The 27,227-nt window shown below is 41.0% G+C and overlaps 1 protein-coding gene across 3 annotated transcripts in view; it reads left to right on the top strand.

The window, feature by feature from the left end:
• The window catches only part of fhit (fragile histidine triad diadenosine triphosphatase), a 321,791-nt gene that overhangs the window by 253,931 nt on the left and 40,633 nt on the right, over window positions 1–27,227 (top strand). For all 3 annotated transcript variants that reach the window (XM_046312144.1, XM_046312143.1, XM_046312142.1), the window contains exons 6-7: window positions 249–278; window positions 17,476–17,544. In XM_046312144.1, coding sequence (XP_046168100.1) covers window positions 249–278; window positions 17,476–17,544 — 99 coding nt within the window. The remainder of the gene's footprint in view (window positions 1–248; window positions 279–17,475; window positions 17,545–27,227) is intronic.

Genomic DNA, 27,227 nt, shown 5'->3' with positions numbered 1-27,227 from the left:
ACTTGTCAAAAAGAAACCATTTCCAAAAACAGCTGTCATGTGACAGAGGAGAGACACTAAAGTGAGAATACAGCTCAACGCCGAAGGACAGAAAGAAGACAAAAGAAACAAATGAAAAACTTTGAGATTCACGTGGCGATGGGGAGGTGCCGCCATGATTCATCTGAAATTAAAATCCTGTTGAATTATTAACGTCGGCATTTCTGAGTTCTCTACCGTTCCTAATGATCTCGTTCTGTTCCCACCAGGATGGCCCTGAAGCCGGACAAACTGTGAAGGTGAGAACTTAATAATGCACTCCCTTTAAATTTATCATGAGGCCTCTGCAACAGTTATATGCTATTAAATAATAATTGTATTTCATTTGCAGGTCCCAAACTCTTGGCATATGTAAATTATTCAGTGTTCTATTTTAAAATGCGTTGTCTGTATTCTTTTGGTGGAAGATGGAATGACATGCGCTGAGACTCAGGGGCTATGGGGGCTGCCACTCTAAAGGGGGTGAATGGTGTCAGGGGATCCCACCCTTGCCTCCAGCACTGACAGTAGTTTAGGCCTGGCTCTGCCTGACAAAAACTTTCTTCCCTTCCTACTCTTTATGTCTGTAGTGAGATATAATAATTTATGCCATTTAGCATACATTTTTACGTTGTTGGTCATTTTGAGATGAATTATTACTATTATTGTTTTAGTTTTTATTCGCTTGTTGGGCAATGGGGCGGCAGATAGCCAAGTGGTTAGACCATTGGGCCAGTAACCGAAAGGTTGCTGGATCGAATCTCCGAGCTGACAATGTAAAAATCTGTTGTTCTGCCCCTGAACAAAGCAGTTAACCCACTGTTCCCCGGTAGGCCGTCATTGTAAATAAGAATTTGTTCTTAACTGACTTGCCTAGTTACATAAAGGTTACAATCATAGTCCTGAGGTTAAAAATCTGTTACCTCACATCTCAAACATGTAAAAGTTATAGACGATGAATGCACGATGCAACAGTCTACAGTGTATTTGTTCAGAGACAAACTGTATTTGAACAAGTTTTTACCCTCTTCTTTTTATGCGTATCACCTTAGTGCATAATACTGTTATTCCCAAAATCCACACACTCATTTCATATTGCATATAGAACACAAGCTTAATTATACATTTATGGAAGTTGCCATGAGAGCAGTCTTTGGCCTGAACTGAGGAGGAATATTGAAATGTTAATGGTGTAATTTGAGCTGAGGACATTAAGGCAATGGATGTGTGGACATGTTTTAATCATAGAGATTAAAGTCAGTATTTGCAGAATATATGAAAGAATACTGAAATATACTTAAATATAGCTCATGTTACGTATTTGGAAAAAAAACACAAGGCTGTAAGAATACACAAAGGTGTAAGGAGTTGCTTTATGTGCATTGATTTGAAATTCCATACCTACTACCACCATCATTTGCACCCCCCTTTCATTTATTTTATATACTTTGAAATTGCATTATTTGAAACAATGGTTATGGTACTATTAGAAAGAAAATGTACAAATCATTTGAATTAGTATCAGCCTTGTGAATTTGTGGTATTTTGTATTAAATATTTCCAGTAATTTCGTAACACATTAGTGCATTGTGTTAGATCATTTATAGTGTAATTACCATTTGATTACCAGATTTTAATGCAGGGAAACTTAAATAAGTTCTACAAATCTCTATCAACATGTTAAATGTGCAACCAGAGGGAAAACAATTCTAGATCACCTGTACTCCACACAGAGACGCGTACAAAGCTCTCCATTCGGTAAATCCGACCACAACTCTATCCTCCTGATTCCTGCTTACAAGCAGAAGCAGGAAGCACCAGTGACTCGGTCTATAAAAATATGGTCAGATGAAGCAGATGCTAAACTACAGGACTGATTTGCTATCACAGACTGGAACATGTTCCGGGATTCTTCCGATGACATTGAGGAATACACCACATCAGTCACTGGCTTTATCCATAAGTGCATTGAGGACGTTGTCCCCACAGTGACTGTACGTTCATACCCCAACCAGAAGCCATGGATTACAGGCAATATTCGCACTGAGCTAAAGGGTAGAGCTACCGCCTTCAAGGTGCGGAACTCTAACCCGGAAGCTTACAAGAAATCCCGCTATGCCCTGCGACGAACCATCAAACAGGCTAGGTGTCAATACAGGGCTAAGATTGCATCATACTACACCGGCTCCGACGCTCGGTGGATGTAGCAGGGCTTGCAAACTATTACAGACTACAAAGGGAAGCACAGCTGCGAGCTGCCCAGAGACACGAGCCTACCAGACGAACTAAACCACTTCTATGCTCGCTTCGAGGCAAGCAACACTGAGGCATGCATGAGAGGATCAGCTGTTCCGGACGACTGTGTGATCACGCTCTCCATAGCCGATGTGAGTAAGACCTTAAAACAGGTCAACATGCACAAGGCTGCGGGGCCAGACGGATTACCAGGATGTGTGCTCCGGGCATGTGCTGACCAACTGGCAGCTGTCTTCACTTACATTTTCAACATGTCCCTGATTGAGTCTGTAATATCAACATGCTTCAAGCAGACCACCATAGTCCCTGTGCCCAAGAACACAAAGGCATCCTGCCTAAATGACTACAGACCCGTAGCACTCATGTCTGTAGCCATGAAGTGCTTTGAAAGGCTGGTAATAGCTCACATCAACACCACAACAGTGGTAGGCCTGATCACCGACAAAGACGAGACAGCCTATAGGGAGGAGGTCAGAGACCTGGCCGGGTGGTGCCAGAATAACAACCTATCCCTCAACGTAACCAAGACTAAGGAGATGATTGTGGAATACAGGAAAAGGAGCACTGAGCACATCCCCATTCTCATCAACGGGGCTGTAGTGGAGCAGGTTGAGAGCTTCAAATTCCTTGCTATCCACATCAACAACAAACTAGGTTGGTCCAAACACACCAAGACAGTCATGAAGAGGGCACGACATAGCCTTTTCCCCCTCAGGAAACTAAAAAGATTTGGCATGGGTCCTGAGATCCTCAAAAGGTTCTACAGCTACAACATCTAGAGCATCCTGACTGGTTGCTCGGCCTCCGACAGCAAGGCACTTCAGAGGGTAGTGCATACGGCCCAGTACATCACTGGGGCAAAGCTGCCTGCCATCCAGGACCTCTACATCAGGCAGAGTGTCAGACTCCAGCCACCCCAGAAGGCCCTAAAAATTGTCACAAAAGGCACACACAAATGGTTACACACATTGTGTGTGTCCCCACACCCTTTACACACATCTTATATGCATCATCACTTTAGCTACATACAAATTGACCCTACAACCAGTGCTCCCACATCTGCATTGTGTCCCACCCACACCCCTCTTTTACGCTTCACACTTTCTGTTCATCACATTGTCACTTTAGCGACATGTACATACACAATAAGCAACAGGTGTCTGTATATAGCCTTGCACTGTTTTTTATTTCTTTACTTACACACACACACACACACACACACACCATTGGTTAGAGCCTGTAAGTAAGAATTTCACTGTAAGGTCTACTACACCTGTTGTATTTGGTGCACGTGACAAATAAACTTGGATTTGATTTGATATCCTAACCTGCAGGTCATGATGTTCTTCACATTACCGTCCTTTTTAATCACACACTACATCAAATAAAATCAAATTGTATTTGTCACATGCACAGAATACAGTTGTAAACAGTACTGTGAAATGGTTACTTGTGTTTGAATAGTGGCAATATCGAAAATAGAAAGTGTCTAGTTAAAAATATTTTATAAATATTTTATAATTCTTAGATAATGCTAAACAAACACTAGGAGTAAGCCTAGTGGTCGGACAAAACGAGTATCGTTATGGATATGGGCAATTTTCTGGATACGATTATGTTCAGAGTATTTTTTTTTTAAATATCTGTGATAAGAAGAAAGTTTTTTTCAGGTGTCTAAACCATACTGTCCCGTGTTTGTGTCAGTCACGTGCATGGTCTAAATAACTCAACTGGTTAGTTTGCCTTTCCGTTGGCTGTACGTTGATCTTGTTGCTCTGATGGGATAGAGTGAAACCATATTCCTCTGGCCACTCCCTTCATAATTTCACTCGATCACTTTTCCTCTTTCCTCGCATGCTTTCGGTCTGTTCATTTAGATTTCTGCTGCCTGCTACTATGATAAATCACAAGGCGAGGACGTTTGCTATCAATATGCATAATATTTAACAAGTGAGGCAAGGGTAGGGAAAAAATATTAAACTAATGCGCATTCTGACTGAGTGACTGCAAACTTGACTACCCGCTGCATATTGAGGACACAGACAGACACACACACACCCCTCTGCGCTCTGCTTCTAATCTGCAGCTGTTTTCAGCGAGAACATGCAGGGAGGTATTATGCCAACCTCTACTTAGGCTACTAAAACACTTCCGTTTTTCCGATCAAGAGTGTCATCCAATCGACTGTCGACTGTCAATTTACGAATACGATTGCGCATACGAGTATGGCCATGTCGACACACCCTTACCAGACACACTTGTCTAAATTGATGGGTCATGTAAAATAAATGCTATAATCACCCACAGTCACATCTAGCTATTGTCTAGACATATACAGTACCAGTCTAAGGTTTGGACACACCTACTCATTCAAAGGTGTTTCTTTATTTGTACTATTTTCTACATTGTAGAACAATAGTGAATACATCAAAACAATTAAATAACACATATGGAATTATGTAGTAACCAAAAAAGTGTTAAACATTTTATAACATTTTATATTTTTATTTGCATTTATTTGTTGTTGATCAAAAAAAAAATCTAAGTTCAAATGCCTCTCCTGTGAAGTAGTGACATGCAACATACGCCTAGAATCATGAAAAGGGTAAAGTAAATACCAGGCCATTTCTCTACCGTGAAATAACGTGCCACTGAGATGTGAAAAAGTCACGAGTCCTCAGACGTAATCATCATCGGAACCACAGCACATTCCCAACCTGCTCTGGCGGCTTCTGCACGCTCAAGATTTGAATGGGCATCCAAAGAATTTGCCTGAGAACAAAGGTACTTATTTGAAGAGGTCTTTGAATAAGTGCTACATCCTCTTCAAATGGCACCCGGTCCCCCAGATAATGCCTCCTCCATTGAAATGTTTAATCACCTAAGAAGCGCATTTAAAGTCGAAAGCCTTTTCATTCTTCTCACAGAGGAGGAAAGACAGCCTCAAACATATAAATGTATGCTGTTATTTACTTTAAGAGGCCAGTAGTGGTTTTGATTTATCTGTTTAGTATTCTGTATGGGCTGTCTAGGCATGTGTGGAACAAGCAGGTCATTGAGGTTTGTTATTTCTCTTTATATTCTTATCACATCATATATAGGCTCAATGAGGCATTACGGCTCGTAGGATTTCTTATCTAAATAGGGAGTTTTGTGGTGGATAATGTTCATTTCATGTGAACCTGAGAAATGTCAGGCAGGCGCTTAGTGGTCCCTCTCAGGTGGGGTGCCTTTAGGAGGGTGGAAGGGGTGGTCCCTCTGTCATAGCGTATTTGGTGTGCCTTTTAAAAGTAAAGGTTAGCTTTCATAACCGCTCGGACCACTCTCCAACAGTAGGTGAGCCCATGCCTCCCTCCATGTCTGATTGAATGGAAGGACTGACTGAGTATCTGGGGTGGCAGGTAGCCTAGTGGTTAGAGCGTTGGACTCATAACCGGAAGGTTGCAAGATTGAATCCCTGAGCTGACAAGGTAAAAATCTGTTGTTCTGCCCCTAACCCACTGTTCCTAGGCTGTTATTGAAAGTAAGAATTTGTCTTGCTTGCCTAGTTAAATAACAACAACAACAAAAATTATACACCATCCATGTTATTGCCCTGACATATCAATTAACCTTAAAACTTGTCCAAACCACTCTGTTTTGTTGTAATCCAACTCGGACAGAAACCGTATCTTCTCGATGACTCAGAAGGCCTTCAGCCAGTAAGAGAGCCTCCTTTATCACTACTTCTAAAATACTGTTTTCTTTTGTAATTTCCGCTCACAATCAACGCTTACTTTAAATTCAAGTAATTACCTTTAGAAAGCTAAATAGAGTACTAGAATTCCCTGTTGCAGGATAATTACTGTATTTCAGGTTTAAAAAGGCTTCTGAAGCTTGTAATTTCTACTTTGAAATCTCAGACTTGATTTTCCCTTTTGAAAAATGTTGCAACCCCTAAAAATATGTCCATGAATTCTAACGAACATAATAATTCACAATTCCTGCTGCTGCAGGATTCATTCCCTATTGTAGCAAACTGGCTCAAATTAAGATTCTACATCTGTAATAAATGGTTCTGGAGGCTGTTGTTTTCCATTGTTTCTTGTTGTTGTTGGCGCCGTTAATGTTGTTTTTACCCCTGCCTTGTCTTCTTCATGCTCATTAGCCTCACGCTGCATGTTAGAAACATCTGTCCTCCCCAGCCCAACCCTACACCAGTCTATCTTCTAATGGTACTGCTGAACACACAGCATCACCTAACCAACAACTTTCCACATAACCTATTCTACCTTCTGCTTAAAGGATGGCCTTTCTTACTTGCCCTGTTCTCTTTCTCTGATTTGAATAACAATGACATGAGATGTCTGTTCTTGGGCACAAGGGGCCTGAGTTTTTCTGTTTTGGGTGTTTTTTTTAACAGAACACGTCAGGGTTTCAAATGTGCTCCTGGGCCAACTGTCTTTTAGCCTGACCAGTTTCTAAATCAACTTTAAAATACTCTGCATGAATAATAAATGAATGCAAAGTACTGCAGTCAGGCCATTTTGCAGCCAGATTTGATCTGATCTAGAGAATGCCCCCAATGTGTGGAGAGAAGATGGCGGTCATACTACCCCCCAGAGAAACAAAGCTTTGCCATCCGTTTTTCACAAAAACCATTTTTCATCCAGTGATTGTTTGAGATGAAATTGTTTTTGTCTGTCAATACAAACAAGGTCAAATAGCAATGCATTTTTTGCTATCTTCAATTAGATTCAAACCTAAGGGAAGGTTGGCTTTCGGATTATCATGAAATCGCCTGCATCAAATATTCTCTCATTTGCAGTGAGTGGTATCACTGGGAAACGCAACAGAGAACCTCTCAGCCATGAACCAAAGTAATAAAGAGAAGTTGTTCTATCACTGTTCCTTAACCCACTGAAATAATCTACATATTTTATCCAGTAATTTTGAACATGCAGTAAATCTGAATTAGAGGCCTGCCTGGACCCTTTATGAGAAAAATATTATCTAGTGCACCAAGCACACTGGCTACAGTGCTGCCCCACCTCCATTTATCAACTGGATTATTGCAATCATATGCTCTCGCACTGGCAATAAAAAATGACTCTTTGATTGAATAAGAGAGAGGCAGTCTATGGAGGCAAATGCACTTTTATAAACTCTGTGCCTGGAGTCTCACAAAGACAGCAGACACATCTTTGTATTAGAATGATGGAATTGAGTTTATTTTCATCTTGTGGAAAATGTAGGGGTGATTATAGTTATTCATCATGTGGACGGCTCTGTTTGGAACATGTTTGTTGCTGTGTGTATTCACAGAGAAGGGCCATGATATATACATTGCTGTATGAAAACGAAAGAGAATGTGCTTAAACAGAAATATTAACAGTAAAACCAGTGAAGCCGGATTGTGTGCTGGTTTGATGGCACAGTCATTGTTTATTAAAGAGCCAGATGAACCAGAGAGGTTGATTCCCATGATTTGATTGACAGTTGCAGAGGTCCTGTTTTTGCTAAATGGATATATTCCTATCAGTCATTTGCAGTGTGTACTGGCAGCACTCTCACTGTTTGTGATGATGTGTATTGGGGAGGGGGCATGCTGATGACATAACCTAAGGGCTTGACCGAAGACCTAGCCAACTTCAAAACGGATCACTGCCTCATGGTTCTGGGTTAATTAGGGCTTCAGGTGACCTTAGAATGGCACAGTAGGTCATGTGTTACTGCCACTGATGGCTGATTGCAACTGCTTAACAATGCAGTAGGTGTTTAATACGTTTCAACACACCCACAATGAATGTTAGTATGGTACCTCACAAAGTAGGATCTCACTCTAAAGCAGGGATGTGCAAGTTTGATAGGAGTGCGGGCCACAAAAAAACATCTGAACTGATCATGAGGGGTCTCAGTGGCTAGCGGGTCTGTGTACCCACATCCATAACAACACATGCAGTCAGAGCTGGCCCTAGCCTTTTGGGGGCCCTAAGCGATTAAAAAAAATATATTTTGCCATGGGGTGTAGACAGGTCCCTAAAGTGGCATATATACAACAAAATATTTTGCTATGACCTGCAGTTTTAATTTGGGAGCACTTGTGCAAAGAATATTAATAAATGCAAATAATTTGTTTTATGTTTGTATTAATTTTTGTAATAATAATAATAATATAATATATGCCATTTAGCAGACGCTTTTATCCAAAGCGACTTACAGTCATGTGTGCATACATACTACGTATGGGTGGTCCCGGGGATCGAACCCACTACCCTGGCGTTACAAGCGCCATGCTCTACCAACTGAGCTACAGAAGGACCACAATGATAAGGCTTTGCTATAATGTAAATGTAAAACGTCTATCCCGCTGTTACCCGAACACAGATTCATTAGCATCTTGCTTGCACCATTTATGCAGCGAAAACGTATTGTTTCTATCCCAAACAGTTCAAAAGATCTGACCCATATTACCAGTGCAATGTTTCCTTCTTCCTGTCGTGGATGGGGGGGGGCTGAATTTTTAACCATGTCGTGGGCCGTTCTAAAACTATTCATGGGTAGTTAACCATTTGTTTTACACCTTGTTCAGTCATGTTTGTTACCTCATTAGCTAGCTAGCTGACAACCTGATACCAGCATATCTGAACATTTGGGGGCAGTGAAGAAAGGAAAAAGGGATAGCTTCTTAAATTAGATCTATGATTTGCCACATCTTCAATTTAAGCGTACTAGAGCGTGTGGAGGCCTGGAGGGAAACTAAAGTCATTCCGCTACCCAAAAATAGTTAAGAGCCCTTTACTGGCTCAAATAGCCGATCAATCAGCGTGTTCTCAACCCTTAGTAAACTTCTGGAAAAAATGCTATTTTACAAAATACAATATAATTTCAGCATGCTTATAGGAAAGGACACTCAACAAGCACAGCACTTACACAAATGACTGATGATTGGCTGAGAGAAATTGATGATACAATTATTGTGGGGGGCTGTCTTGTTAGAATTCAGTGCAGCTTTTGACATTATTCATTATAGTCTGCTGCTGGAAAAACTTATGTGTTATGGCTTTACACACCCTGCTATAATGTGGATAAAGAGTTACTTGTTTAACCTGTTGCGACTCTAGGGGCAGTATTTTCATTTTTGGAAAAAAAACTTTCCCGTTTAAAAAAATAGATATATATTTAAACGGGATATTTTGTCAGGACAAGATGCTAGAATATGCATATACAGTGGGGCAAAAAAGTGTTTAGTCAGCCACCAATAAACGATTTAATGTGATTGCTTTTATGATTTTTGTGACAAGGTATAATGCAATGCTAGGCTATCGATAAACTTACACAAATGCTTGTCTAGCTTTGGCTGTAAAGCATATTTTGAAAATCTGAGATGACAGGGTGATTAACAAAAGGGTAAGCTGTGTTCCAATATATTTCACTTGTGATTTTCATGAATAGGAATATTTTCTAGGAAGATTTATGTCCGTTGCGTTATGCTAATTAGTGTTAGATGATGACAACGGTCCCTTTCACGGGATGTGGTGTCACTAGAAGTTAACAGAACACAGAGGGTGTTCTTTAATAGAAGCCTATCAAATACAATCCTGTTAGAATCAGGAATTCCCCAGGGCAGCTGTTTAGGCCCCTTGCTTTTTCAATTTTTACTGACAACATGCCACTGACTGAGTAAAGCCAGAGTTTCTATGTAAGTGGATGACTTAACACTATACACGTCAGCTACCACAGTGACTGAAATGACTGCAACACTCAACAAAGAGCTGCAGTTAGTTTCAGAGTGGGTGGCAAGGAATAAGTTAGTCCTAAATATTTCTAAAACTTAAAGCATTGTATTTGGAACAAAACACTGACTAAACCCTAAACAATCAAATAAAATAAAATAAAATCAAATTTGTCACATACACATGGTTAGCAGATGTTAATGCGAGTGTAGCGAAATGCTTGTGCTTCTAGTTCCGAAAATGCACTAATAACCAAACAATAAATAAATAAACAAGTAATCTAACTAACAATTCCAAAATGGTACAGAGTGGCATAGGCAAGATACAGTAGATGGTATCGAGTACAGTATATACATATGAGATGAGTATGTGAACAAAGTGGCAAAGTTAAAGTGGCTAGAGATACATGTATTACATAAAGATGCAGTAGATGATATAGAGTACAGTATATACATATACATATGAGATGAATAATGTAGGGTATGTAAACATATTAGCTAGCATTGTTTAAAGTGGCTAGTGATTTATTTTACATAATTTCCCATCAATTCCCATTATTAAAGTGGCTGGAGTTGAGTCAGTGTGTTGGCAGCAGCCACTGATGGCCTTGAGATAGAAGCTGTTTTTCAGTCTCTCGGTCCCAGCTTTGATGCACCTGTACTGACCTCGCCTTCTGGATGATAGCGGGGTGAACAGGCAGTGGTTCGGGTGGTTGGTGTCCTTGATGATCTTTATGGCCTTCCTGTAAAATCGGGTGGTGTAGGTGTCCTGGAGGGCAGGTCGTTTGCCCCCGGTGATGCGTTGTGCAGACCTCACTACCATCTGGAGAGCCTTACGGTTGTGGGCGGAGCAGTTGCCGTACCAGGCGGTGATACAGACCGCCAGGATGCTCTCGATTGTGCATCTGTAGAAGTTTGTGAGTGCTTTTGGTGACAAGCCGAATTTCTTCAGCCTCCTGAGGTTGAAGAGGTGCTGCTGCGCCTTCTTCACGATGCTGTCTGTGTGGGTGGACCAATTCAGTTTGTCTGTGATGTGTATGCCGAGGAACTTAAAACTTGCTACCCTCTCCACTACTGTTCCATCGATGTGGATAGGGGGGAGTTCCCTCTGCTGTTTCCTGAAGTCATCTCCTTAGTTTTGTTGACGTTGAGTGTGAGGTTATTTTCCTGACACCACACTCTGAGGGCCCTCACCTCCTCCCTATAGGCTGTCTCGTCGTTGTTGGTAATCAAGCCTACCACTGTTGTGTCGTCCGCAAACTTGATGATTGAGTTGGAGGCGTGCGTGGCCACGAGTCGTGGGTGAACAGGGAGTACAGGAGAGGGCTCAGAACGCACCCTTGTGGGGCCCCAGTGTTGAGGATCAGCGGGGTGGAGATGTTGTTGCCTACCCTCCCTACCTGGGGGCGGCCCGTCACGAAGTCCAGTACCCAGTTGCACAGGGCGGGGTCGAGACCCAGGGTCTCGAGCTTGATGACGAGCTTGGAGGGTACTATGGTGTTAAATGCCGAGCTGTAGTCGATGAACAGCATTCTCACATAGATATTCCTCTTGTCCAGATGGGTTAGGGCAGTGTGCATTGTGGTTGAGATTGCATCGTCTGTGGACCTATTTGGGCGGTAAGCAAATTGGAGTGGGTCTAGGGTGTCAGGTAGGGTGGAGGTGATATGGTCCTTGACTAGTCTCTCAAAGCACTTTATGATGACGGAAGTGAGTGCTACGGGGCAGTAGTCATTTAGCTCAGTTACCTTAGCTTTTTGGGAACAGGAACAATGGTGGCCCTCTTGAAGAATGTGGGAACAGCAGACTGGGATAGGGATTGATTGAATATGTCCGTAAACACATCAGCTGGTCTGCGCATGCTCTGAGGGCGCGGCTGGGGATGCCGTCTGGGCCTGCAGCCCTGCAAGGGTTAACACGTTTAAATGTTTTACTCACCTCGGCTGCAGTGAAGGAGAGGCCGCATGTTTTGGTTGCAGGCCGTGTCAGTGGCACTGTATTGTCCTCAAAGCGGGCAAAAAAGTTATTTAGTCTGCCTGGGAGCAAGACATCCTGGTCCGTGACGGGACTGGTTTTCTTTTTGTAATCCATGATTGACTGTAGACCCTGCCACATACCTCTTGTGGCTGAGCCGTTGAATTGAGATTCGGTCATGTTTCTGGTCACCCTGCCCTGATTAAAAGCAGTGGTTCGTGCTTTCAGTTTCACGCGAATGCTGCCATCAAAATGGAGTCGTGGTCAGCTTTTCCGAAAGGAGGGCGGGGCAGGGCCTTATATGCGTCGCGGAAGTTAGAATAGCAGTAAACAAACTAAATATTGTAATAAATAATGTGGAAATTGAGCAAATTGAAATGACTAAACTGCTTGGAGTAACACTAGATTGTAAACGGTCATGATCAAGACAAATTGATGCAGTAGTAGCTAACATGGGATAGAAGTCTGTCTATAATAAAGCGATGCTCTGCCTTCTTAACAACACTATCAACAAGGCAGGTCCTACAGGCACAAGTTTTGTCACACCTTGACTACTGTTCAATCGTGTGGTCACGTGCCACAAGAAAATTTAAATTGGCTCAGAACAGGGCAGCACGGCTGGCCCTTGGATGTACACAGAGAGCTAATATTAATTCATGTCATCTTTCCTGGCTGAAAGTGGAAGAGAGATTGACTTCATCACTACTTTTATTTATGAGAGGTATTGACATGTTGACTGCACCGAGCTGTCTGTCTAAACTACTGGCACACAGCTCGGACACCCATGCATACCCCACAAGACATGCCACAAGTCCAGAACAGACTATGGGAGTGCCACAGTACCATGACTACATGGAACTCTTTTCCTCATAAAGTAACTGACACAAGCAGTAAAATTAGATTTAAAAAACAGATAAGAAAACACCTTATGGAACAGCGGGGACTGTGAAGCAACACAAACATTGGCACACACACACATGGATTTAGTACTGTAGATATGTGGTAGGTGTGGAGTAGTGGCCTGAGGGCACACAGTGTGTTGTGAAATCTGTGAATTTATTGTAATGTTTTAAAATTGTATCAACTGCCTTAATTTTGCTGGACCTCAGGAAGAGTAGCTGCTATGCACGATGAGACAAGAATAGGATATCCCCAACTCTCCCTAACCTGGACGACGCTAGGCCAATTGTGCGTCGCCCCACGGGCCTCCCGGCTGCTACCGGCTGCGACAGAGCCTGGGCGCGAACCCAGAGTCTCTGGTGGCACAGCTAGCACTGTGATGCAGTGTCCTAGACCACTGCACTACCCGGGAGGCCCTCGTAGAGAACATTTTGCAGTTTTAAAGCAAGTTTGCTGCAATTCTGCACATTTTGCCGAGAGGTGGAGAGGAAAATGTGCAGTTTTACAGCAAATGTATTACACTTCTAAACATATTGCCATAGGGTGGAGAGAAATGTTTTTAATATGATATCTGAGTGAGAGTCACAAACAAAATCAATGGTCGGGTCTCGGTCAGTAATTCGACCATGATTAAAAATACCTGATATTTACAGTGTAACATACTTTCAGACAGCAATTTTGCATGGTTCAGTAAAGACTATGTTGTAGTAAAATACAGAGGTTATGCTGTGTCTTGGGGCTGGTGACTAACCCTCATGCTAGCAGTCACAACACATCACATTCAGGGTGAACCATAGTCAAACACACCACCTTTTGCGCAGGGCTCCTAGCAGATGCACGACAATGGACTTTGCAAACATAATGGGTTATTCCAATGTTAGCATTAGACTCATTAATCTTCATGGTGGCACGTTTTTGTTTGTTTGAGCCCTTTATACGGTGTTTAAGTGCAAAGCAAAGGGGACCCATCAAACAAAGCAAGATGAATCTTCCTGTAAATTGCTGGCTGTTGTTTTTTTTAGCGAGAGGTGGTTTGGCGGTGGAAGCAAAGAATGGTGGGACAGATCTTCCTCTCTTCCTCTAATTAGTAGCTCCTGCTCGGAGCAACGGAGGCTCCTGCACCCTCTGCCTTAATGGGAACACAGCTGTTTGTGACAAAATACATTTGTCTCCCTGTCTGACTAGATTTCACCTAACCAAAAAAAATACTCTATAGCTATTTGCACTTTTATCTCTGCAGTCAGAAACTAATTAAAAGACATATGTTTTATTATGTTTGGAGAAACTGTACATACCTCTTAGAACGTAGCACAGACAAACAAACATACAGCTCTGTATGAAGGATGTTCTAAATGATTAGGCCTGTGCTGTGTGTGAGTTCTTTGAAACAGGGTATGGTGACCAAGTATGGATGGAAAATAAAGCATAAGGAAGTATCCACAGACTGATGAGGGGACGTTGAAGGGGATGACATTGAACTTTGACCCCCAGTATCTGCATGTGTCTAATCAGGGAGGCAATGAGACAAAACAGAGATACTGTAAGTGGGACTCTGACTGCTGTCAAGGACACGTACCAGTCTTGATGGAAAACGACTAAGATCAAATTGTTTTCTATTAGCTTTATTAAGATAGATATAGTCCTATATCAGTTGGGGTGTAAGGAAATATTGGTACCACTTAGTGTGTGCTTTGCTTTGTTCCCGCATTAATGCACTTTCAAATGGTGATATTGTAGAGTCCCCAACTCCCCCATTTCAGAGCACTAACAGCCATTTAGTGACACTGCTGCTGTGAATCTAATCCAGGAAGTCAGAACTCCACTACCTTGCATGTTCTAATTCCTTTACCAGTGTGAATCCCAGTCAAGGCCAGGCATGACAGCTGCCATATCTTATGAGGGGAGACTTATTGAGCCCACGCAGAGTGGCCCCTTGCTGTGCATGTGGGCATCAAACTGTCTGAAACTCACCCCACACATTCTGCAGTGTCAGTCAGGGTTTATGATCTCCCATCCCACCCTTCACATTGCTGGCATGCCGGCTTTTACACACTTCCTGTCTGCCGGCCTCTGCCTCCCGCACTCAGCACCGTTTAAAATGTATTGAACACCGCTGCCGCCGACTTCCTTTAAACTTTACCTCAAGGTAGGCAGATTTAATAATGCAGACATTATGCAAATTTACTCATTAAATAAAAAATGTGTGGCAACAAAGCAGAGGCCTCAAAACATGTTATCTTGTTTGTAGCATTTATAAACACTCATTGACACAGACTGTGCTGTTTATCATAGCTGAGTAATGATAAATTAATAAAAGCTAAAGTGCTGAAGAAAATGCTTTTTGAGGTTAGGACCTGTAGATAAAAGTGAGCCTCAGAGTTCAAATAGCCCTTCTTGATATTTTATACACATCTTTGCTGAGTAGCCAAAGTTTATGATGAAGAACTCTTAAAGGTGCACTCTGTAGAAATTCCTCCGACATTTCCTGGTTGCTAAAATTAGAATAGTTTGGCTAATTTCAGTTTTTGTGACAAAACAAGCAAGTATAGTGTAGAGAATCATTGTACCATCTAAACCACTGTGAAATATATTTTCCATAACCAAAAATATTGTATTTTCAGCTGTTTGAAGCTGGTGTACAAAACCGAAAGTAAAAGACACAACAAATAAAACTTAAGAACGGGAAGCATAGAAAAGTGCACATAGAACAGAACTTGCTTTCAATGACAATGACAGATCTGTAACTCCCAAAAAGTTACATATTGCAGCTTTAAACAAGGATATCAGTTTTGTTTGTCAGTTAATTTGCCCTGTCAGTTTAGTTTCTCAATGTGCTGTCAACTCTGAGAATGATGAGATAAGTGAGATGTTCCGATCCAGAAAAGAATAAGACAATTTTCCTCATGTCATTGATTTTATTTATCATGTACAAAGTTGACAGTCTCTACATGATCCTAACAAACACAGGATGTGCTGTCATTTATGTTCTGTATGCTAATGAACATCTATTCAAGTCCGCTAATCAAATTGTTTTGAAGATACTTCTGAGAATGCTCTTATTAAGTAAGAGCTGTGTACTCTAAAGAACTGTCACAAGTATTCAGAAGGCCCAGGAGGCTGCTTTGTGTGGGAATCATTTCTTACATCTGAATAGCCTTGACAGTACACTTGCTCTATTCACGTTGATGCTTATACAAACACGATGATGTGCTGTTCTCCCACAATGCCAGTGGCAGAATCACAATGACTGTTGACAATTTGTAAAATGCGGTATGACAATTTGCAAAATGTGTTTAAAACCATCTCTGAAATAATGTCGGAGGTAAGCCTATTCCCTGTGAATGTGGCTTACTGTCATGTTAATTGTAACCGTGTCCTTCATTCTTCATATTGATTTATTCTGTTTTACTAGAGAGAAATAATAATTATATATACCAAGGATTGAAAAAGGAACTAATCAACTGAGACAATATAAAAATTGACATGTACATGACATGTACAAAGTGACTTCGCCACTTCATGATGCAGGCTCACTCCGTTAATTCCTCATGTGGTTGTTGTGTTCAGAACACTGCTGCTGAACTATTCAGTTAATTAACATCTATTTTAGTGGATTTCTATTGCATTATTTGAAGTATGCAAAATTTCAGCAAACTAGAGCCAAGTGGATTGCTGATTAAAATTCAAGCATATGTAAGTGCTGGGGACATTAGCATCATGAGGACATTGTTTCTTCAGTTTGAGCGTGTTGTATTTCATTTCAGAGGAGTCTCTCGTTCTCTACTTGTCCTTCATTATGTTATCACTAGCTAATGACTTTTTTTTACTCTGTAAAACTTTGTTGCAGATTTGCATAGTGTAAGATAAATGTTTGCATTGTCTAATTATCTTTCCTGTTTTAATGTGTGTGTTTTTTCTGCTTCTGCGTAAATACGTAGCAGTTGTTCTGGGACTTTACCACACTAATAAGCACCCAAGGAAAGCTGCAAGTTGGAAACTAACTGTGCAGATGGCCAAGTTTGTGACAGCACGAGGCAAGGGGGAACAGAAAAGGATGTCTGACAAAGTCAATTATGTTTAAAAAGCATAAAATTAAGGAGTCCCGGTGGTATACAGGTGGTACACTTGGCGGATTGTATTGTAACCCTCCTGTGATTTACAGCATTGCTTCACCACAAGGTTGTGAATTAATGAAAGATGTCTCTGGATAGGTCTGTTGTCAGTTCAGTTTGTTACAAGAGTACCTGGCACAGCATAGTATGTATGTCTCTCTGGATAGGTCTGTTGTCAGTTCAGTTTGTTACAAGAGTACCTGGCACAGCATAGTATGTATGTCTCTCTGGATAGGTCTGTTGTCAGTTCAGGTTGTTACAAGAGTACCTGGCACAGCATAGTATGTATGTCTCTCTGGATAGGTCTGTTGTCAGTTCAGTTTGTTACAAGAGTACCTGGCACAGCATAGTATGTATGTCTCTCTGGATAGGTCTGTTGTCAGTTCAGGTTGTTACAAGAGTACCTGGCACAGCATAGTATGTATGTCTCTCTGGATGAGTGAATAACATAATATCTAAAAATAAAACATGTTTATTTGTTTTGTCATTTTGTGTTTTCAGCATGTTCACGTGCATGTCCTCCCCAGGAAGGCAGGTGACTTTGAGAGAAACGACAACGTCTATGATGAGGTAAAGTAGAGCGTTTTTAACGTTATTTTGTCTCTCCCACTACATTGATTTGAGTTCTTATGACTAAACATTGATATTCAATATGACACACTGTCTGTTTAAATTCTTCCAGGGTAGGAGTTGTTTTCAACATACAGTTATCTTATGTTTATCAGTAATGCACTAGCTCACCTGTATCTCAAAATAATAGCTTTAATTAAACATGTTAGAGCTGGGGTTGAACAAACGTCAATACACCCTGAGACCTTTTCGAAAATAAAATCACCAAACCAATGAACCACGATACTTCAATACACAAATAATGAACATGCCTTTCATAGTGATTTAAATTTCCCTGTGACATTTAAAATTTGCAACAAGAGCGACCACACCAAATGAATATCAATGACTAAGTTTGATATGAATATTCTAATTACTACATCTAATAAAAACAGGCTTGACTATAGTTCCCTAACGAGCCAGAGGCGGAAATAGAACGCATCCACATGCGTGGCCCACCAGCCAAATACAAATATGTTTGTTTTTAATTTGCATGTGATCATAAGGGTTATTGTGAAAGCAGCTACTGTATGCCATTCATATTGTTGATGTCACACGCTGCAAATTAGACCTTTTTTTCTTTGAGGTGTTTTGCTTCACAATGAATAATCACCCAGTGTTGGCTCCCCCATACCTTACCACTGTTAAGTGTTTTATAACTCAAACTGTGCACATTTACTCCCTCATAAAGACTATTTAAGAGGCAATAGAATAGTTTAACCACTTTCCTCCTTCACAGTGTGAAACTAGTGAGAAATGTCGCACAGGGTTTCCAATCATCTATTTGGGTGATATTGTGTTTAGTGAATAGACATCTAAACTTCAGACCCACGTCATCTAGTCACAGCCTCTGATTTGCTGTATTTCTGATTAGGACATTACATAATGATTGGTTGATGTCTCTGATGTCAGTGACTAGGCCAATTACCCCAGATAGTCATTCAGTGGCCGTGCTCACTACAAGGCTGACTTTGGGGCAGGCAACGAGGCTCCACTGTCTGGGGTGTTTATTGTCGCAGAGAAAGGGATGGGACTCTGGAGGGCGATTTTATTTGTCACTTTATTTAGATGAAGTGACACGGCCCAGTAGATTCACGCAACGTGGTCGTAAAGAGCCTGTCCCCCGCCTGACAGCCATTCTGAAATATACAGTCAGCAGCCTCTCTCTCTCTTGCATTCACTCTCGCTCTCTCTCTTGCACTCTCTCTCTCAGATATAACACATGCCATTTCCAATTTTCTTAGCAGTGTCACCTTGCCAAAAAAGCTGTCATGGCATATTACACTTGTTTTGTCTCTTCTCTTTCACAAATCTTCTTTGTTATGTGCTTTGAATGTACGAGCTTGTCAGTAGTCATAATGGAGACAACAGCAAATGCTCAGGTTTTGTCTTCCTCTCTCACCGCAGTAGATGCTGTAGCTATTCAAAGTTTCATACAGATACACTACTATAAAGTGTGTGCTGTACAAAATATACTTTGTCAAGTTCATCTGACATCTTTACAATTTATATATGTGACCAACCGGCTCAATTCTGTTTTATGTAGCATAATTTGAACTCGTGTTTTTTACACAGGAGAAAAGAAGGGAATGGTATATCATACACTACAGTTGAGGAAAAATGGGAAAGTAATTCTGCTTTGAAAGTTTATAAACTTGTAACCCCACTATTGAGAAAATGGCCCTTCAATGTTTTGGTACACCCACAGGAGAGCTCTTCTTTGGCTACACCTATTCAGCATTGTTTACACCCTCTTAAGTGTACTAACACCAATACACCCATCCGTTTCAAATTAATTTCGTATATGTAGCTAACTAGCTAACATTAGACTATAACTAGCAATGCAAATGGCTCTGAGATAGGAATATAAGAATAATACTACACAGATCATACACATAATGCTAGCTAGCTAACAGTACGCTTTAAATTGCAATGAAAGCTGACCAAATTAGAAACGTATAATATCTGAAAATGTAGCTAGCTAGACTTTCTTACCCATATACATGGACGAGCGCCTCTCCCTGTCTGTCACGGATGCCATAGTTGCCATTAGTTTGAAGATGGAGTCCAGAGACAGGTGTTTTATGCAACAGTCTTTTGTGTGTTCTCTTTTTGACTCCCTATGCATATTTGCAATCAAATGCCTGAATTTTCTCCAACTCCTTAGCTATCATATTCTGCTTCCACCGGGCATTCCACTGATTTCAAAACTTGGAGAGCATTAGCAACACTTTTGCAGTTCTTCATGATATCTTTCAAAAGAGCTGCGTTAGAAAGATTATCTACATACTGAGAAGCTCATGTTATAGACAGAAGCGTGCTACATACCAGACCAATCCGAACTCATCTCTTGGCATGTTCTACCAATTATGGCTAGTGGGAAGGTTTCTACCTCTTTCCATGGCTCAACCAACTGGGCTCGTAATTTAACAATTTTATTCGTATTTACAGATGGCATGCAAGTTTGTTAATAAGGTACATGAAAGTTCACAATTTCCAGATGGCATTTCGGACAAAAAACTAATTTTGATAAAACAAATAATCATTATGTTCAAATGCCTCTCCTGTGAAGTAGTGGCACTCAACATACTCCTAGTTTCCTGAAACAAGTTACATATGCTTTCACGGCAGTATGGTTTGTTAGCAGAGATGAAAGACAGAGAGACATAAACTAAGATACAGTATATTGCTGTAATATTGCCTGCAGTAGCAACATGCGCCCTTGTTACGACTTTTACTTCCTCTAGATAGTCAAGTTGGATCGTCTTCTCGGGGCTTGCTCCATAACTTGCTCCATAACTTGCTCCAAAAGGTCAAAGTGGATATCAGATGAACATGATTGGAAAGGTGAAGGATTTCACTGTGTGGAGAATTATGTTGTAATAATCATTACAGTGGGCGAATAGCAATATCCCAGCCATGTATCTACTTGACCTTGGTAATGCTCACCAATGGTCAAGTTATACACTTACAATGAATCATGTCAAACACCCAATTAGCTACTAACTGAAAATAGATCACATCTATGAATGTGATGGCCTATAGCCTCTGGGGGCTTTGAGAGTGGGGTAGATGGAGAGAGAGAGGAAGAGAGAGAAAAGGTTGAAAGGCGTAGAGAGTTGGATGCCTGCCCCACAACATGGCAAGCATTGTGTATTTGCACCTCAGCAGCCTTCTGCCCAGACACCACTCATTACACCTTTTAAAGGTCAGCACTTTCAAAAATATGTGCTATGACCTTTTAATCAGCCAGGGGGGGAAAAAACATTGAATCACATTTGGCATTCGTTTAACACACATTTTATCTAATATAATAATATATGCCATTTAGCAGACGTTTTAATCCAAAGTGACTTAGTCATGCGTGTATGCTTTTTACATATGGGTAGTCTTGGGAACCGAACACACTATACTGGTGTTGCAAACGCTATTCTCTACCAGCTGAACTACAGATGCTAATCTTTGCCATGATCATTCTATGCACATGAAGAAATGCAATTTAGACCCATGGAATATGCACTTCAAAGCTACTGTACTTCAGCAGGTACATGGTGACCATGACCCGAAATGTAGATGGTGAACCTTTTAGCCTTGGTACAACTATAACTCATTAATGGGTTCCATTTTCACGTTTTACATGTTTTCCTACATTTCTGACCTGGGAAGCAATGTTGTTGACAAACACGAGCTTTTGAATAATGCCTCAAATGTTTGTGTCCTCGTACCCTAATCCATCTCATCCAACTGATTAAGTGCTGATTGAGTATGTGTTTGTGCTCAGAACATGTAAATGACAATTGTAATCAAAGTGTGGTTTTTCTTTAATGAAGTCTGCACTCGCTCACGCTCAGTGCCTGGAACACCATCTCAACACAGGAGCTTGAGAGCTGTACTGTAGCATCTAGTCGTGAGCTGGCGTTAATAACCATAGCGCTTCGTGTAGTTAGAATCCCAATACTCCTCTTCAGTCCTATTAAGAACACCGGCACTGTAGACACGAGTCACTCTTATTGGATGAGAGAGAAAGTGCACTCTTTATGGCTATTTAATCAGAGGAAAAAGCAGTGAGACGGCACCAGGCTATGCCTCTCTTCTGCTCTTGCTCTGAGCCACCTCAGAGATCAGTGGAAACTCAATTACGCCGCTGCCATGCTTGTTAGTGGGGAACAATGTCAGCTCGTGATTATAAGTTGTAATGATGTTATTTTCTCCAATTAGGCCTTGTGTGTTTTTTTTCAAATGCCTCTCCAGGTTCTCTAGGGAGAATGGAAGTGACAGACAGATGGAGAAAATGCTGTGAACCTAGTGTTTTGAAGGCAGTTTGTAGCTTTTAAACGGGTCTGAATAGATCCGGTTTGATCGGCAGCTACTGTAAATGTTTTCCATTTTGGTTCTGCTTATTTGTGCTGGCCACTGAAACAGTTGCAGGAACAGGAGTTTGATACAGGCTTATTGATTGGAAGAGGGGTGAGCAACATGAATATTCATTCACCCCATACAATAAATGAGAAGATGACTGAGTCAGGGTCAAGGCTAGAATATGCCCCCTGAATAATTAGGGTGGAAATACATTATTCTTAATGATTCACTGTATACAATCTATCTAATGCATTTTCTTTTTCAAATAGATCTACAGTATGTTCTAAAACCACTGCTTGTTATGTCTGGTTCTGTCATATATCATATGTATTTCTACTGTACAGATCAGCTAGGGAGAACATTACAAGGGAAAGCAGTCAAGTTATTTTACTGTCTGTTGGAAACAGCAGCTCTTAAATTACCCCACCTTGTTTCTGCTCTGCTTATGTGCCTAGTCACTCAAAAGACAACGAGTCATTCAGGGGCCCTGGAGACTGAATTTCACTTATTTAGCTTCCCGATTATTATCTTTCATTCCAGTATCTATCCACCCAATCGATAAATCCCCTCCCCGCTCTCCGTTCTATTTCTACTAGCCAGACACCTCCTCGGCGCCGTGCTGACGTAGCGGGTCTCTCTCAACCCTGATATTGTGTGATAGCATTGCTCATTAGATCTTTATCGATGGTGCTCCCCTTTGCTGTGTGTGAGGATATCCAGACAGAGAGATCATATTCAGGGGAGGCGCTGCGTTGTTATTTGACATATTATCATTCATCATATTTTGTGGCAGTGTTATGAGGGAACATAGGGGGGAATAGGGCTGTGTAATGACAAATATCAATGGATCCTCATGTTCTTGCCTGCTGTGACGGGCTACTATCCATCTCTCTGGCACTCACCTAGTTAACATTTTTATCAAATGGACAAGATTTGTCATTTTCTCTTCCCGGGGGGAGTTGGAGCTTTCGCCGATAGTTTAGATAAAGGAGAAAGATCCAGAACACGGCCCACACTTTCCTGTGCAAATGATGAGCAATTGTTCTAAAGTGCAGCCCCCATCTGTCTGGCACTGTTGGACACGCAGTACTGTAGCCTACTTTGTTAGATAAAGGGAGGAGTGAGGGGGTGTCAAATAATCATGTTTACCATGGGAACCCATTAGCCCATTGGGTTCTTGTTATGTTGTTCACCTCATCCTCAGGGTCTACCTGAGATTGTGCAGGAGGACAGGTATCTCTAGACATATTATTCAGCAGAACACACACACGCACACACACCCGCACACAAACACACACACACACACACAAACACACACACACACACACACACACACACACACACACACACACACACACACACACACACACACACACACACACACACACACACACACACACACACACACACACACACACACACACACACACACACACAATCTTATAAGTAACTGCATAACTTAGAAAATAAATTGATTAGTGGCTACTCAAACACCTCCAACGGTCAGTAGAACTCAAATCATAAAAGTTGTACTAACTCAAATGTCAATAATATTTCTTATCACTAAATGTTTTTGAATACTTTCAACAAATATTAGGTTGTTGATAAATATAACTTTATATGTGTGTTCTGCTAATCTTAAATTGAGCTTTTTCAAGTTATGATTTTTTAATATTTTAAAGTCAATCTACCATTTAAAAACAAATGAAGTAGTCGTCAGAAACATTGATATTTTAGTAAAAAAACACTTTATTTTTCCGTGTTGTGCTGATATAGAATCATTAAGTTTTTGCAAGTTATTGAAACATAGTAGTGCAATGTGGCTTGATTTTTAGACGACTGTTTATTTAATTAAGAAATCATTAAAATACTTTTACACAATGTTGTATGCATGTTTGAAGAAAGATAAGTTTATTTAAAACATAATATTAAGCAGTTTTTTGTGCTCGGAGGTGTAATTGCTCTTGATAAACTGATATCGAAACTGTTAAGCAAATTGATGTTCAGTAATGAGAAGCCATTCCCACCATCAACAAGGTCATGTGCACCACTCTTAATGACAGAGGCTAATACAGCATCATGTAATGCTAACTGCCCTTCGGTTAAAATCAAATCAAATTGTATTTGTCACATGCTCTGTATTATTCTTAGAGGCTTCATAGATTGATGACTCGTGCCACTAAAGTACGGTTTAGTATTTAATTGTAACGTAGAATAACATTCTTTAATGCACCTGGCTTAAGCTACCTGAAGCTTTCTTAAATCACGGTTATAAAGGCAGACATAGGAAATGGCTACGGATAGCGGAAAGCAAACCCCCGTCCTGAGTCAATACTGCCATCTATTGGTAAAGATAAATATACCAGGTTACTACATGCGCCAAATACAACAGGTGGAGACCTTACCTTGAAATGCTTACTTACAAGCCCTTAACTAACAATGCAGTTCAATAAAAAAATATGAACTAAATTAACTAAAGTTTAAAAAAATCTATAAAAAAAGAACACAATAAAATAACAATACCGAGGCTATATACAGGAGGTACCGGTACCGAGTCAATGTGTGGGGGTACAGGTTAGTCTAGGTCATTTGTGCATGTAGGTAGGGGTAAAGTGACTAGGCATAGATAATAAACCGTGAGTACCAGCAGTGTAAAATCAAAGAGGGGTGTCAATGTAAATTGTCCGGGTGGCCACTTGATTAATTGTTCAGCAGTCTCATGGCTTGGGGGTAGAAGCTGTTAAGGAGGCTTTTGGACCTAGACTTGGTGCTCTGGTACCGCTTGCCGCACGGTAGCAGAGAGAACAGTCTATGACTTGGGTGACCGGGCCATCTTCTGACACCGCCTAGTATATACAGTTGAAGTCAGAAGTTTACATACACTTACATACACACAACCACTCCACAAAATTCTTGTTAACAAACTATAGTTGTGGCAAGTCGGTTAGGACATCTACTTTGTGAATGACACAAGTAATTCTTCCAACAATTGTTTACAGACAGATTATTTCACTTATAATACACTGTTTCACATTTCCAGTGGGTCAGAAGTTTACATAGACTAAGTTGACTGTGCCTTTAAACAACTTGGAAAATTCCAGTTAATGATGTCATGCCTTTAGAAGCGTCTGATAGGCTAATTGACATAATTTGAGTCAATTCGAGGTACACCTGTGGATGTATTTCAAGGACTACCTTCAAACTCAGTGCCTCTTTGCTTGACATCATGGGGAAATCAAAAGAAATCAGACAAGACCTCCACAAGTCTGGTTCATCCTTGAGAGCAATTTCCAAACTCCTGAAGGTACCACGTTCATCTGAACAAACAATAGTACGCAAGTATAAACACCATGGGACCATGCAGCCGTCATACCGCTCAGGAAGGAGACGTGTTCTGTCTAATAGAGATGAAAGTACTTTGGTGCAAAAAGTGCAAATCAGTCCCAGAACAACAGCAAAGGACCTTGTGAAGATGCTGGAGGAAACAGGTACAAAGTAATTATCCACAGTAAAACAAGTCGTATATCGACATAATCTTAAAGGCCGCACAGCAAGAAAGAAGCCACTGCTCCAAAACCTCCATATAAAAGCCAGACCACGGTTTACAACTGCACATGGTGACAAAGATCAAACTTTTTGGAGAAATGTTCTCTGGTCTGATGAAACAAAAATAGAACTGTTTGGCCATACTGACCATTATTATTTTTGGAGGAAAAAGAGGGAGGCTTGCAAGCCGCAGAAGACCATCCTAACCGTGAAGCACGGGGGTGGCTGCATCATGTTGTGGGGGTGCTTTGCTGCAGGATGGACTGGTGCACTTAAAAAAAATGGCATCATGAGGGGGGAAATTATGTGGATATACAGTATTGCATCAACATCTCAAGACATCAGTTAAAGCTTAGTCACAAATGGGTCTTCCAAATGGACAATGACCACAAGCATACTTCCAAAGTTGTGGCAAAATGGCTTAAGGATAACAAAGTCAAGGTATTGGAGTGGCCAACACAATGCCCTGACCTCAATCCTATAGAAAATGTGTAGGCAGAACTGAAAAAGTGTGTGCGAGCAAAGAGGCCTACAAACCTGACTCAGCTACACCAGCTCTGTCAGGAGGAATGGGCCAAAATCCACCCAATTTATTGTGGGAAGCTTGTGGAAGGCTACCAGAAACGTTTGACCGAAGTTAAAAAAATGTTTTAAGGCAATGCTACCAAATACTAATTGAGTGTATGTACACTTCTAACCCACTGGGAATGTGATGAAATAAAAGCTTACATAAATCATTCCCTCTACTATTATTCTGACATTTCACATTCTTAAAATAAAGTGGTGATCCTAAGACAGGGACTTTTTTACCAGGATTAAATGTAAGAAATTGTGAAAACTGAGTTTAAATGTGTTTGGCTAAGGTCCTGGATGGAAGGAAGCTTGGCCCCAGTGATGTACAGGGCTGTACGCACTACCATCTGTAGCGCCTTACGGTCGGATGCCGAGCAGTTGCAATACCCGGCAGTGATCCAACCGGTCAGGATGCTCTCTCCGGTCAGGATGGTGCAGCTGTAGAACTTTTTGAGGATCTGGGGACCCATGCCAAATCCTTTCAGTCTCCTGAGGGGGAAAGGTGTTGTCATGCCCTCTTCATGACATTGCTCTCCACTCTCCAAGTTTGTTAGTGATGTGGAAACTCTCGACCCACTCCACTACAGCTCCGTCGCTATGAATGAGGGTATGTTCGGACCTCCTCTTCCTGTAGTCCACGATCATCTCCTTTGTCTTGTTCACATTGAGGGAGAGGTTGTTGTCCTGGTACCACACTGCCAGTTCTTTGACCTTCTCCCTATAGGCTGTCTCATCATTGTCGGTTACTAGAGGAATGAGCACTGTGCTCAACAATTCCTGCAAAGGTCGGTTAAAATGACAAATCGTCAAATATCTTAAACAATGACACCAGACCTACTTACTACTTACACTTGTAAAAAAAACTATTAATGAAGGTTAGGAATTTAACAAATATTAACGTTCAAATACTTCATTATAGTTCAGAATACATGTAATATAGTGTAGAAAAGTTCCTAAAACACAAAACAGTGAAATATTTACCTTAACTTATGCTATAGGGGACGGTTGCGTTCCACTTGGGCAGACAACAGGGAAAATACAGCGCGGCAAATAAAATAAAAATATATAAAAATATTTCATTAAATCACACATGTAAGATACTCAATTAAAGCTACACTCGTTGTGAATCCAGCCAACATGTCAGATTCTAAAAAGGCTTTTCGGCG

This window comes from Oncorhynchus gorbuscha, linkage group LG18, assembly GCF_021184085.1.
Source record: "Oncorhynchus gorbuscha isolate QuinsamMale2020 ecotype Even-year linkage group LG18, OgorEven_v1.0, whole genome shotgun sequence".
NCBI classification, from domain to species: Eukaryota; Metazoa; Chordata; class Actinopteri; order Salmoniformes; family Salmonidae; genus Oncorhynchus; species Oncorhynchus gorbuscha.
This window is presented reverse-complemented; position numbering and strand designations above follow the sequence as displayed.